General features: G+C 48.4%; 1 protein-coding gene across 1 annotated transcript in view; it reads right to left on the reverse strand.

The window, feature by feature from the left end:
• The window catches only part of TMEM130 (transmembrane protein 130), a 78,877-nt gene extending 74,928 nt beyond the window's left edge, over nucleotides 1-3,949 (reverse strand). Inside the window, exons 1-2 of the mRNA XM_073648013.1 lie at nucleotides 3,782-3,949; nucleotides 432-737 (exon numbers count right to left, since the gene is read on the reverse strand). Of these exons, the coding sequence (XP_073504114.1) occupies nucleotides 432-737; nucleotides 3,782-3,848 (373 nt within the window). The 5' untranslated portion in view covers nucleotides 3,849-3,949. The remainder of the gene's footprint in view (nucleotides 1-431; nucleotides 738-3,781) is intronic.
• Nucleotides 3,950-14,915: the final 10,966 nt, after the last annotated feature.

Genomic DNA, 14,915 nt, shown 5'->3' on the forward strand with positions numbered 1-14,915 from the left:
TCATCAGGCGTCTAGAGACAAGAGGATGGATAACATGGATTTGGCGTCTTTGGGTCGGCTCTTTGGTCCATGTACCTGGGTGTAAGGTGATTGATCCTATTGACTGACAATCTTATGTACATGGGGTCTGATGACTGTCCCTTAAAGGGTTGTCCCAGAGTTGAAAACTGAAGGCATTTTGCTAGGATATGCCATACCTTTGTGATCGATAGGGGTCCAACTGCGGGGTACTGGAACTGATCCCTCATAGTAAGGTGTTCTCGGCCACCAAATATGTAGGGATATGAAGCATGACCCCATTCATTTGAGGTTGCCATTAGCCCTGGAGGCCACATATGAGGACTGTAGTACTATACGACATACCAGTGCCAAACCACTGCCTGTAATATACACACGGTCAACCCTGTAACATGGAGAGAAGCGTTGCCTACTTGTAACCAGGAGTTGGGTGGTGTTTCTTGCGATGGGTTCACACGTGGCGCAGTGTCTTTCTGTCACCCAGACTGATATGGGGTAGGACCCCGGAGATTCGCACTGCAATGTAATAGCGGAGCTGGATTCTCCCTGCGAGCGGTGTGTGAGCCACAGAGGGTTGTAGATCCAATGGAAATGATACAGTCCAGGGTCTGCTACCAGACTCGTGCTGCCATTTGCTATCAGTAAGCTGGCATTTACAGTTGCCTCTGCACCGGATGTTATAGGGCCATCTGAGGAAACCATCAGGAAGTAGGATTCATCTAGAAGTCAATAAAGAAAGAGGTTAAGAGATACTAATGACTTACTTATAGCCAAAGCTGACAGACAATTCTGTGTACTCCTCCTTCTTGACCTGTCCTCTGCCTTTGACACAGTTGACCACTGCCTCCTACTACAGATCATCTCTTCCTTTGGCGTCAAAGACCTTGCCCTATCCTGGCTCTCCTCATACCTCTCTAACCGCACATTTAGCGTAGACCAACTCACACACAATCTCCATCATCCCGTCGACTCTCTGAGGGAGTACCTCAAGGCTCCGTCCTAGGACCCCTAATCTTCTCCATCTATACCCTTGGCCTCGGACAGCTCATAAAATCCCATGGCTTCCAGTACCATCTGTACGCTGATGACACCCAGATCTACCTCTCTGGCCCAGATGTCACCTCTCTGCTGTCCAGAATCCTAGCATGTCTAGCAGCCATATCCTCCTTCTCCTCTCGCTTCCTCAAGCTCAATGTGGACAAAATTAAAATCATCATCTTTCCCCCATCTCGCATATCTTCCCCACCTGATCTATCTATCACAATAAATGACATAACACTTTTTCTTCTGTACCGGTAGTCCGCTGCCTTGGAGTAACCCTCGACTCTGCCCTGTCCTTCAAACCCACATCCAAGCTCTCACCACCTCCTGTCGCCTCCAGCTCAAAAATATTTCCAGAATCCATACTTTCCTCAACCCTCAATCTACTAAACTTCTTGCGCATGCCCTCATTATCTGCCCCCTGGACAACTGCAACATCCTCCTCTGTGGCCTCCCTGCTAACACTCTCACACCTCTCCAGTCCGTCCTCAACTCTGCTGTGCGACTGGTTCATCTCTCTCCTCACTACTCCTCTGATCCCACCCTTTGCAAATCTCTTCATTGGCTCCCATTTCCCCAGCATATCCAATTCAAACGACTAACACTGAACTACAAAGCCATCCATAACCTCTCTCCTCCGTACATTTCTGAACTAATATCCCGATATCTTCCCAAGACCACCTCCTCTCCTCCACACTTATTCGTTCCTCACCCAATCGCCTCCAAGATTTCTCTAGAATATCCCTCATGCTCTGGAATTCTGTGCCTCAACACGTCCGACTAGTCACCATACTCGGATCCTTCAGACGGGACATGAAAACCCATCTCTTCAAGAGAGCCTACAGTCTACCATGACCCAGCTGCCTCCTCAACACCACTGGAGCTGCTGCCTCACCAACACTGGACCTGCTCCTCACCAACACCGGAGCTGCTGCAACCCCCCACCTACTGTCTCCTTCCCCATTCCTGTAGACTGTAAGCACGCAAGGGCAGGGTCCTCTTCCCTCTGTACCGTTCTATCATTGTTAGTTAGTTTACCGTAAGTGATTTCTGTATTTTGTATGTAACCCTTTCTTATGTACAGCACCATGGAATCAATGGTGCTCTATAAATAAATAATAATAGTCAGTGATTATCCTCCATTAATATCTACATTTGGTCATCAGATAATAAGCCCCTATTGGGAGGACAGAGCGGCTGTTAAACCCGGGTATATTTGGATTATTGTCCATTGCCCATGAATCCACTCTTTCAAGGGATGGTACGTTATTCCCTATCCATAGGACAGGGAATAAATTACTGGTTACTGGGGGTCTTACTGCAAGGACCCTGAGAACGGGGCTCGGGAAACTGGGCTCTGCAGAACCTCTTATTAATTGGAGGCTCTGCACTCCATTATGGCAATCCTATAGACAATGGATGGAGAGAAGATTGAGCATGTGCACCTCTGCTTCAACATAGGGTTGATGAGTCTGGTTCCAAGAGATTACTGGGGGTCGGACCCTCAGCGATTAGTAAGCTAGCCACTATCTTATGGATTGGGGATAACTTACTATCTTGGGAATATCCCTTTAAGGCTGCTTGGTGTATATTGTACATCTAGCGTATACACCGGGAAAATCAACCAGCGTATAGTATAGAATGGATGTATCCATAGGCTCCTAAACTCTGGACATACCCCATTAGAGCAGGGGTGGGGAACCTCCTTCTCGGAATGCTGAGCTCTGTATAACCCCGCCCACACCACTGATTGGCTGCTTTCTGCGTGCATAGACAGAAAGCTGCCAATCAATGGTGGAGGGTGGGGTTATACATAGGGAACTGGTAGATCTGCAGCAGAAAAGACTGTGATTTTGTCAAAACTGCAGCAAGCAGCCCAATAAATGACACACCGCTGAAATCAGGGTCTCTGCCCCTACACGTTTATGTTCTCGGATTACATAGCAAAAAACTGCTGACAGATTCCCTTTTAAGTTATACGGACGTGAATCTTTTTCCCTGCATATCTTAATCTTCTAATATATGTCACGCTATAGGTTCATAATTATACATGAGTCTGAATGCAGTATAATCCATGTACGGGAACGGTCGCGGGTCTCTAAACCCAAACTCGACGGCCTCATAAAACCTGTTGGGCGCTAATGCAGCCCTATTTTAATAAATCTGTCCCCTTATTCCAGTAGTGTTACCTTCTATGTATACAATGTGTATACAGGAGCCGACGAGAGGACGCAGGCGGTGTAATAAGGCTCACTGGGGTGTGGTTGAAAGTACTGGGGGGAGGGGTAATTTTGGGGGAGTAAACACCCGCCGGACTAGTCCGCATATTGTCTGCGTGGAATATGCGTTGATTTTGCACAAAGAGATGAATTTATATAATGCAGGAATAAAGCTGTACACCCTAAGGGTGGCGGTCTGGGGGCCTGACAGGTTCCCTTTAATGAAAAATTCCCTAAAAATGGCAACAGAAAAATGATCCTGCGCATAACAATGACAGCTGTGATATTCCCAAACCAGGCCGAAATATGCAGCAAAATGCCAATGAAATCTGACCCACATCCCCGGCCCTGGGGGGAAGAATATTTTTAATTATCCGATCTTACGTTACTTAGATTTTGACCACATAAATACCATTGTATGACATAGAGATACAGCAATGTCTGCCCCTACAATAGACCCGACGGCCAGCAATGCATCCTGCTGGTATCAATGGATTACTTACGTCCAAATGTGGCAGCAGTCAGGAAGAGAAAGCAGTGGATGACAGGCGTGAAGCTGGATGAGGCCATGACACCTCTGTGGGCAGCAGGGAAGCTCAGGAGCAGCTCTTTGTGCAGTCACATAATATGACAGCATCACCTTCCTCCTCTGTACCAGGGTGCTGGAGCCCTCTGCTGGAAGTAAATGGAACTGCACAGGGACATTGAGACATACAGTACAAACAGGGCTCCTTGTAATAACTTTTATTTTTTTATTTTTTACTTTAATATGCTGCAGTGAGGTTCCCATCGCATAATCTTGCTGATCAGCTTTTAAAAAAGTTAGTTAATTTACTTAAAAAAATAAAAAAAAATCAATTGAACTGAATTATACTACATACATAAAGTAATGATGGTACTGCCAATGGTAACGCAAGGGCAAGGTAAAGCAATAGTAAGGCTGATCAGTCATAACATTGACACCACCTGACCTGACTAATATTGTGTAGGTCCCCCTAGTGACCTAAAACTGCTCTGATCTATCAAGGCATGGACTCCACCAGACCTCTAATGGGTCCCGTGATATCTGGCACCAAGAGCAGATCCTGGAATATGGAGGCTTCCTGCCTTGCAGCATTCAGGTTTATATGTCCCCTTGGGCCCCTCTTCACTTTTGATCTTTCCTGCTTGCCTTCCAATATCTTTAACTTTTTTAATTTTTTGCTTCATGCAGTCGCATCAGGACTTGTCCTTTTGAGGTCCAAGCTGTAGTTTTTACCATCACCATTTTGGGGCCCGTACGACTTTCTGATCTCTTTTTGCTTCGTCTTTATGGGAGGTGAAGTGGCCAAAAAAAAACGCAATTCTGTTATATCAATTTTATTTTTCATTTTGGCATTCACTTTCTGGCTTAAATATTATATTTTATTACTTTAAACATATATTCAGTATGCAGTGATACTTAATATGCAAATTTATTTATTTTTAATATTTTTATTTGTTTTTTTTGTATGTTCTTCATTGGCCCATCCAATGGGACTTTAACCTGCGATCCATCGATCGCTTACACACTGCACTGCTATGCTGTAATCGTTCCCATACTCTTAAATGCCGATGTCACTACTGACACAGCGTCTAGGGAATGCAGCTAAATTTGATTGCAGCATTAAGGCCTCAGCCTCACTATCAGTATTTTTCATCAGGAGTGGGAGCCAAAACCAGGTGAGGAACAATCAGAGAAAAGGTCTAATAGAAACAAGTCACCAATTCTGCATTTATCACCCACTCCTGGTCTTGGCTCCCTCTCCTGAGCAAAAATACTGACCGAATACTGACCAAATACTGATAGTGGGGCCATGGCCTTACACTGTATAACACAGCCGGCATCCATGCTGTAAGAAGCAGGCCCAGCTCCTGCACCTGCTACATACATGTAGTGCACAAATATGGCCCGTATCATGAATGAAACTTTGGGCTGAATGTCCGCCTCTCCATTCCATATAGTGGACCCTGGCACATGCCCAGGTTCTGACACCAGCCTTGACAGATGGGGCGTGTTCTTCCAGCACATCTCACAGATGGTCGATCAGTTTGAAGTCTGAGGAACCTTAAATCCTTTGTCATGATCCTCAATTAATTTCTGAGCATTTTTTCAGCGTGGTATGGCACATCATTTTCATGCAAGCTGAGGGAAGGAACAAGTGTACAATGACGGGAAGACGGGGAAGGGAACCCAACAACTAGGGAAAGGGGGAGTGGAAACCCCTTGGCAGATTTAATATCACCCTGACTCCCCTATTATCCCTATATAGGTTCCGCACCTATCGCCAAGAAGGAAACCTAATCCCTAAATGTCCCTAGAGCTTGGCCCTACATAGGGAGAGGATGGGGTGAACACTCAGGCCCCACTGTAACTAAAGACAAAAAGGTAAACAAACAAAGGGGATACACTTAGCTTGAGAAGACACCAGAGAGATAACGCCAACTGTCCTCCAAGGGAAGTCCAAAAAGAAACTAGCCGACTGCTAGTACTCCAAGCCTGGACAGAGGAACATAGAACTATCACTGGCGACTCTCTGGAGACACTGAGAGTTTTTAACTACCGAGCAAGAGTGTGTCAATTAGCAGCAGAAGGTGGAGATCGCTGCTGGGTCCTAAAGGAAGAAGGATATCACTACACTACAGAGATGAGAGGATCAAGAAGGCGTCTGCAATGCCAAGCGCAGTGACCTTCTACAGCCGAATCTAGAGCGACTGTCTGTCACACTTGATACACCCGTGACAATCATCCTGCTAAAAGAGGTCTCTGCTTCCATGAAGGGGGGTAATCAGTCTGTACATTGTTTAGGTAGGTGATATAGGTCACATCCACATGAATGCCAGGATCCAAGGTTTGGCAGCAGAACATTATCCAGTGCAGCCTCCTCCCTATAGTGCATCCTGGTGCCATCTCATCCCCAGGTAAGTACAATTCAGAAGCTGACGCAATGGATGATTGTAAAGATGTCACTCATGAGTGGACGATGGGTTTGACTAATGGATGTAGTGATATTTTCAATTTTCTCAGATAGCATAATCGTAGAAATCCTGCTTTGAAAATAGTTGATTTCCACTGGAAGTCTCAGAGAACAGATGATGTCGGGGGAAATAAGGATTGGGTGGTTGGAATTCATTCTCCTGAAGCTTTTGTTTGGTGAGGAGATGATTGCCAGCTGAAGATTCCTCATATAGAAACACAGGAAGGCTTGGCCAAGCTGTGCGTTGTGTATTCAGGACACGGAGAGATAGATGTCAACTGAATGATCGTTTGGCCGACAGCTTCTAATGGGTATGATCAGCTTTAGAGTGAGCTTGTTCATTATGGTGGCCAAAGGCTAGATTGGGTTGTCCATTGCAGGAGAGGCTATAGGCTGGATGCCAGGAAGTTTGGCATGAGGCTTGCAGAGACCCTTCACGGTGCAGCATCGGTTTGGAGAGACCTATTAGCCTCAAATTGCTAAGCAAGACCCAGCCATAGCGGGCAGACTGGAGACTACTCAACAATCCTCTTAATCAAGAGTGTACTGAACATACAAGTCATCATAAAGTTTTTTTCATTTCACATACAGCTGCTGAGACCCCCCCCTAATCCGGAAAGACCTGAAGTCCCCTCCATGAATGGAGCACCAATTCTAAAGCGAATGGTACCATGGTCACCAATAATGTCCACTGTGACATTTACACAGGTGGCTTTGGGAATCCCCGTTCTTGAGAATGGTGGGGGTCTCAGCAGTTAGACCACCCTGCAGTCATACAATTATATCCTCTCTTGCGGACAGGTGAAACATAGCAGATTTGGAAAATTTGCGTCTAAAAAAAAAGTGTCACATCACCGAATAGTGTGAATATACTCAAGATTTGCAGAAAATAGATACTGATCGGCCAAAATCACAGCCCAAGGTCACATCTTATGTTTGGGGTACATTTTCCTGAATCAGGTCACAACATACTTTTAGCGATGCCCTCTAGAAACATTGACCGATCTGTGTTCCCCACAACCGCACCTCATTTTCAGGTTATGCAACTCCACCCATCCTAAATGTTTTTAGATGCCAGGGCTCCGCTCATCTATTGATGGGGCAACCCAACATCACATACAAAAAAGACATCCAGTGAGGTTGGCCAGGTGTCTAATATTTTTGTTCGCTTTCTGAAAAGTTGCCAAAATTGACAACGGCACCACTTTACAAGAAGGGGATCCACAAAAAAAAAGTTTACTGCTCATGAAACATTGTGATGCATTTCAGAGAAAAGGTATAATAGAAACAAGTCACCAATTCTGCATTTATCACCCACTCCTGGTTTTGGCTACCACTCCTGAGAAAAAATACTGACCGAATACTGATAGCGGGGCCGTGAAAATCCAGCACTTATTTTACAGTGTGAATAAAAACATAGACTTTTATTGAAACATCCGAATTAAAATCGACGGAACATTAAAAAACAGGACATCCTGGGGATAGGAGAAAAACACCTAATCGGCATTTGTGTTCCATGAATAAGAACCGCACACTTCATTATAGAGATGAGCTAACCAACTTAAAAGTTCGGGGTTCGTACCAGGCAGTTTGTCCGGTGCTTCTCGCCGAACACGGACTTCTCCTGGAAGTCCATTTGAAATGTTCTGAGTTCTGGGAAAAGTACGTTGGAGAGAGAGAGAATTTTCTAGCTCAAAAGTTCGGGTCCCCATTGTTTTCAATGGGGTTCTGGTTCTGGTTCAAGTTTGGGTACAGTTCTGGTAACGGAACCGAAACCGAACTTTGAAATAAAGTTCGGGTTGGGTACCAGAACCTGAATTTTCACGCTTCCGCTCATCCCTATTCACTAACTTTCTATTCCCAATGTCTACACTAAACCAAGGTCGGAGAGGTCTCCTATTTCTTGTGCGTTTTCTGGGAAAGTTGTCAACGACACCATACAAGACAAGGGGATTACCCCCCAAAAGAACAAGTCTAAACAATGTGAGGAAGCAGATACAGCACTCCCAGACCCCAGAGATCCCTCCCGTCAGGGCGCAGAGTCAGAACGGGTGTTGGTAGTCCCAGATTAGCTCTACAATGCAGGCAGCAGGCAAAATTTCCCCTGTAACTGACCCTAATTTGCCAGCCTCAGTTACATTGGAAATCAGCAATTAAATTAAATATATATTGAATTACCTCCCCACCACTAAAGATCTTTTATCACCTTATGGAATGTGCAATGTATTAATTAAATGAAAAATTATGATTTCTGTGAAGTGCTGTGGAATTAATGGCGATATATAAGCGAGTAAAATAAATAAATAATACAAAAATAAAGAAAAAAAATTCTAAATTAAAAAAATAACAAATCAAAGCCCGCTAATCCGTACAGCTGTTTGTAGCCACTCTGAACCCCCTCCCCCCAACTGTTCGACATATAAAAATAATTGTTACCCAATTTAGAATATATTTTAGTGGCAAAAATGAAAATGTGGAAAAAAAAACACGAAAAATAAGCCACGTATTTCATTTTTTTGCTTCGATACTTCCCCTCAAAATGAAAAAAAATATAAAAATGACATAAAAATAAGGTTCAATCAGGGTTAGAGATGAGCGAGCATGCTTGGATAACTCCTTACCTGAGCATGCTCGCTTATGCCAAGGTATCACGAGAAAAGGGGACGTACTAAACTGCAAAACTGCATATTGGGATGATGGGATGATGGGCTGCAATGCTAGACTCGACCACTAGATGGCAGCACATTATTCAAATGCAGATCAGGAGATGACTTCTGGCCTTGATACTGGATTAGAAGAAGCTGCAGTTTTTAACTCTTGACCTGTAATATAGAAAGAAATCAGAGGGAATTCAATGGAAATACTAAAATGAATCAGAACGTCCACACGGCTGGATTAAAGTTTAATAATAGAACCAGGAAAAAAGATTGTAACTATTTGGGATTATGTGTAGAATATCGGGGTTACACACGCCGGGTGATATATCTCATCAACATCTCATAGGAATATGGGTATAACTATTGTTCTGTATGGGGATTATGGCTAAAACATCACAAATGCACATGCCCAGGAACATATTTCATCTACTTCTCATAGGAATATAGGTATAATTATTGTTCTGTATGGGGATTATGGCTAAAATATCACAAATACACATGCCCAGGAACATATTTCATCTAATTCTGATAGGAATATGGGTATAACTATTGTTCTGTATGGGGATTATGGGTGAAATATCACAAATACACATGTCCAGGAACATATTTCATCTACATTCAATAGGAATATGGGTATAACTATTGTTCTGTATGGGGATTATGGGTGAAATATCACAAATACACATGCCCAAGAACATACTTCATCTACTACTCATAGGAATATAGGTATAATTATTGTTCTGTATGGGGATTATGGGTGAAATATCACAAATACACATGCCCAGGAACATACTTTATCTACTTCTCATAGGAATATGGGTATAACTATTGTTCTGTATGGGGATTATGGGTGAACTATCACAAATACACATGCCCAGGAACATACTTCATCTACTTGGCGACAATACTGCTGATTGGTCGCGGCCGGCGACCGCGACCAATCAGCAGAGCGATGCAGAGCGGTGTTTAAATTTGGCGCCAAAATCGCTGATCAATCAGCAGAGCGTTGTTTAAATTTTGCGCCAATATTGCTGATTGATCTCGGCCAGCGACCGCGATCAATCAGCAGAGCGTTGTTTAAATTTGGCGCCAAGCTCGCTGATTGGTCGCGGCTGGCGTCCGCGACCAATTAGCACAGCAGTGTTTAAATGTGGCAGCAAGATCGGTGATTGGTCGCGGCCGCTATTTAAATGTGGCGCCCAAATCGGTGATTGGTCGCGGGCAGGGGCCGCGACCAATCAGCAGAGCGGTGTTTAACTTTAGCGCCAAGATCACTGATTGGTCGCGTGCGGAGAGCGCGACCAATCAGCGAATCGTATTGGTGAGGAGCGGGGAGCGGAATCGTATTAGTGAGGACCGGGGAGCGCCGCTGCCTGTGTGGCTACTTCCGCTGCGAGTACCCGGGACATGAGCGGGCGCTCGGAGCAGAAGTATCCCGACCCGCAGCGCCGCTCCCCGGTCCTCCCTTCACACCCTAGCCGCTGATCTCCCCACAGTATCCGCATGGTGTTACAAAGGTCCGGACATTTGTGTTAAAAATCGCTGATTGGTCGCTGGCCCTGCCCGCGACCAATCACCGATTTGGGCGCCAAATTTAAATATCGGCCGCGACCAATCACCGATCTTGGCTACACATTTAAACACCGCTGTGCTGATTGGTCGCCGACGCTGGGCGCGACCAATCACCGATTTTGGTGCCACATTTAAATAGCGTCCGCGACCAATCAGTACAGCGGTGTTTAAATGTGGAGCCAAGATCGGTGATTGGTCGCGGCCGATATTTAAATTTGGCGCCCAAATCGGTGATTGGTCGCGGCCAGCGCCAGCGACCAATCAGCGATTTTTAACACAAATGTCCGGATCTTTGTAACACCATGCAGATACTGTGGGGACATCAGCGGCTAGGGTGTGAAGGGAGGACCGGGGAGCGGCGCTACGGGTCGGGATACTTCTGCTGCGAGCAGTCGCTCATCTCCAGGCTTCTCGCAGTGGAAGTATCCGCACAGGCAGCGGCGCTCCCCGGTCCTCACTAATACGATTCCGCTCCCCGCTCCTCACCAATACGATTCGCTGATTGGTCGTGCTCTCCGCACGCGACCAATCAGTGATCTTGGCGCTAAAGTTAAACATCGCTCTGCTGATTGGTCGCGGCCGCTGCCCGCGACCAATCACCGATTTGGGTGCCAAATTTAAATACCGGCCGCGACCAATCAGTACAGCGGTGTTTAAATGTGGAGCCAAGATCGGTGATTGGTCGCGGCCGATATTTAAATTTGGCGCCCAAATCGGTGATTGGTCGCGGGCACCGCCAGCGACAAATCAGCGATTTTTAACACAAATGTCCGGATCTTTGTAACACCATGCGGATACTGTGGGGACATCAGCGGCTAGGGTGTGAAGGGAGGACCGGGGAGCGGCGCTGCGGGTCGGGATACTTCTGCTGTGAGCGCCCGCTCATGTCCCGGGTTCTCGCAGCGGAAGTATCCGCTCAGGCAGCGCCGCTAACATCCATGCGGCAAGGGTGTGAAGGGAGGACCGGGGAGCGACGCTGACATCCAATTGGTCGCGGCCGCTATTTAAATGTGCCGCACAAATCAGTGATTGGTCGCAGTCTTGGCCCGCGACCAATCACTGATCTTGCAGTTAAAGTTAACCACTACTGTGCTGATTGGTCACGGACGCTGCCCGCGACCAATCACCGATTTGGGCGCCAAATTTAAATATCGGCCGCGACCAATCACCGATCTTGGCTCCAGATTTAAACACCGCTGTGCTGATTGGTCGCGGCCGATATTTAAATGTGGCGCCCAAATCGGTGATTGGTCGCGGGCAGCGTCGGCGACCAATCAGCACTGCGGTGTTTAACTTTTGCGCTAAGATTAGTGATTGGTCGGGACCGAAGACCGCGACCAATCATCGAATCGTCTTGGTGAGGACCGGGGAGCGGCGCTGCCTGTGCGGGTACTTCCGCTGCGAGAACCCGGGACATAGCGGGCGCTCGCAGCAGAAGTATCCCGACCCGCAGCGCCGCTCCCCGGTCCTCCCTTCCGCATGGAGGTCAGCGACGCCGGCGGTCCATCCGCTGATACCGGCCGGGAGATGAGCGCCTCGCGCCGCTCATCTCCCGGCTGCATCTCCGTCCCGCAGATGGGTCCGGAGGTCGGATTCCTTCTGCTGTTACCGGCCGGGAGATCAGCGCCTCGCGGCGCTCATCTCCCGGCTGCATCGCCGCTGAGCTCCGTCCCGCAGATGAGCCGCTAACGGCCGCCATCTTTTTTCAGAAATCCCGCGGCGCTGATTGGCTGCTGCCGGACCAATGAGCGACGCGGGATTTCCTGGACAGACAGACAGACACACAGACAGACAGACAGACGGGATAAGACGATTATATATATAGATTTATCCCAAATAGTCATGCAAAATACCACATTTGAGGAATTTCCCATAATAATATGTATATAATTGTTCACCTACATGGTAATTCAATGTGAAATATTATATTTACAGAGGCCAAATAATTTTGCAGCTTTGTTTGAAAAAATATCTTTAAAAACTTGTGGGCACCTAAGCTCCATCTTCTATATATATAATCGTCTTATCCCGTCTGTCTGTCTGTCTGTCTGTCTGTCTGTCTGTCTGTGTGTCTGTCTGTCTGTCCAGGAAATCCTGCGTTGCTCATTGATCCGAAAGCAGCCAATCAGCGCCGCGGGATTGCTGAAAAAAGATGGCGGCCGTTAGCGGCTCATCTGCGGGACGGAGCTGAGCGGCGATGCAGCCGGGAGATGAGCGCCGTAAGGCGCTCATCTCCCGGCCGGTAACAGCAGAAGGAACCAGACCGCCGGACCCATCTGCGGGACGGAGATGCAGCCGGGAGATGAGCGGCGCGAGGCGCTCATCTCCCGGCCGGTATCAGCGGAAGGACCGCCGGCGCCGCTGACCTCCATGCGGAAGGGAGGACCGGGGAGCGGCGCTGCGGGTCGGGATACTTCTGCTGCGAGCGCACGCTATGTCCCGGGTTCTCGCAGCGGAAGTACCCGCACAGGCAGCGGCGCTCCCCGGTCCTCACCAAGACGATTCGATGATTGGTCGCGATCTTCGGACCCGACCAATCACTGATCTTAGTGCAAAAGTTAAACACCGCAGTGCTGATTGGTCGCCGACGCTGCCCGCGACCAATCACCGATTTGGGCGCCACATTTAAATATCGGCCGCGACCAATCAGCACAGCGGTGTTTAAATCTGGAGCCAAGATCGGTGATTGGTCGCGGCAGATATTTAAATTTGGCGCCCAAATCGGTGATTGGTCGCGGGCAGCGTCCGCGACCAATCAGCACAGTAGTGGTTAACTTTAGCCGCAAGATCAGTGATTGGTCGCGGGCCAAGACCGCGACCAATCACCGATTTGTGCGGCACATTTAAATAGCGGCCACGACCAATTGGATGTCAGCGCCGCTCCCCGGTCCTCCCTTCACACCCTTGCCGCATGGATGTCAGCGGCGCTGCCTGTGCGGATACTTCCGCTGCGAGAACCCGGGACATGAGCGGGCGCTCGCAGCAGAAGTTTAAATGTGGCAGCAAGATCGGTGATTGGTCGCGGCCGCTATTTAAATGTGGCGCCCAAATCGGTGATTGGTCGCGGGCAGGGGCCGCGACCAATCAGCAGAGCGGTGTTTAACTTTAGCGCCAAGATCACTGATTGGTCGCGTGTGGAGAGCGCGACCAATCAGCGAATCGTATTGGTGAGGAGCGGGGAGCGGAATCGTATTAGTGAGGACCGGGGAGCGCCGCTGCCTGTGCGGCTACTTCCACTGCGAGAAGCCTGGAGATGAGCGACTGCTCGCAGCAGAAGTATCCCGACCCGCAGCGCCGCTCCCCGGTCCTCCCTTCACACCCTAGCCGCTGATGTCCCCACAGTATCCGCATGGTGTTACAAAGATCCGGACATTTGTGTTAAAAATCGCTGATTGGTCGCTGGCGCTGCCCGCGACCAATCACCGATTTGGGCGCCAAATATCGGCCGCGACCAGTCAGCACAGCGGTGTTTAAATCTGGAGCCAAGATCGGTGATTGGTCGCGTCCGATATTTAAATTTGGCGCCCAAATTGGTGATTGGTCGCGGGCAGCGCCGCGACCAATCAGCGATTTTTAACACAAATGTCCAGACCTTTGTAACACCATGCGGATACTGTGGGGACATCAGCGGCTAGGGTGTGAAGGGAGGACCGGGGAGCGGCGCTGCCTGTGCGGATACTTCCGCTGCGAGAACCCGGGACATGAGCGGGCGCTCGCAGCAGAAGTATCCCGACCCGCAGCGCCGCTCCCCGGTCCTACCTTCACACCCTAGCCGCTGATGTCCCCACAGTATCAGCATGGTGTTACAAAGGTCCGGACATTTGTGTTAAAAATCGCTGATTGGTCGCTGGCGCTGGCCGCGACCAACCACCGATTTGGGCGCCAAATTTAAATATCGGCCGCGACCAATCACCGATCTTGGCTCCACATTTAAACACCGCTGTACTGATTGGTCGCGGACGCTATTTAAATGTGGCGCCAAAATCGGTGATTGGTCGCGCCCAGCGTCGGCGACCAATCAGCACAGCGGTGTTTAAATGTGGAGCCAAGATCGGTGATTGGTCGCGGCCGATATTTAAATTTGGCGCCCAAATCGGTGATTGGTCGCGGGCACCGCCAGCGACCAATCAGCGATTTTTAACACAAATGTCCGGACCTTTGTAACACCATGCGGATACTGTGGGGACATCAGCGGCTAGGGTGTGAAGGGAGGACCGGGGAGCGGCGCTGCAGGTCGGGATACTTCTGCTCCGAGCGCCCGCTCATGTCCCGGGTTCTCGCAGCGGAAGTAGCCGCACAGGCAGCGGCGCTCCCCGGTCCTAACTAATACGATTCCGCTCCCCGCTCCTCACCAATACGATTTGCTGATTGGTCGCGCTCTCCACACGCGACCAATCAGTGATCTTGGCGCT

Source organism: Phyllobates terribilis, unplaced genomic scaffold (assembly GCF_046119375.1).
Source record: "Phyllobates terribilis strain yellow unplaced genomic scaffold, ASM4611937v1 Scaffold_9__5_contigs__length_417890890, whole genome shotgun sequence".
NCBI lineage: Eukaryota > Metazoa > Chordata > Amphibia > Anura > Dendrobatidae > Phyllobates > Phyllobates terribilis.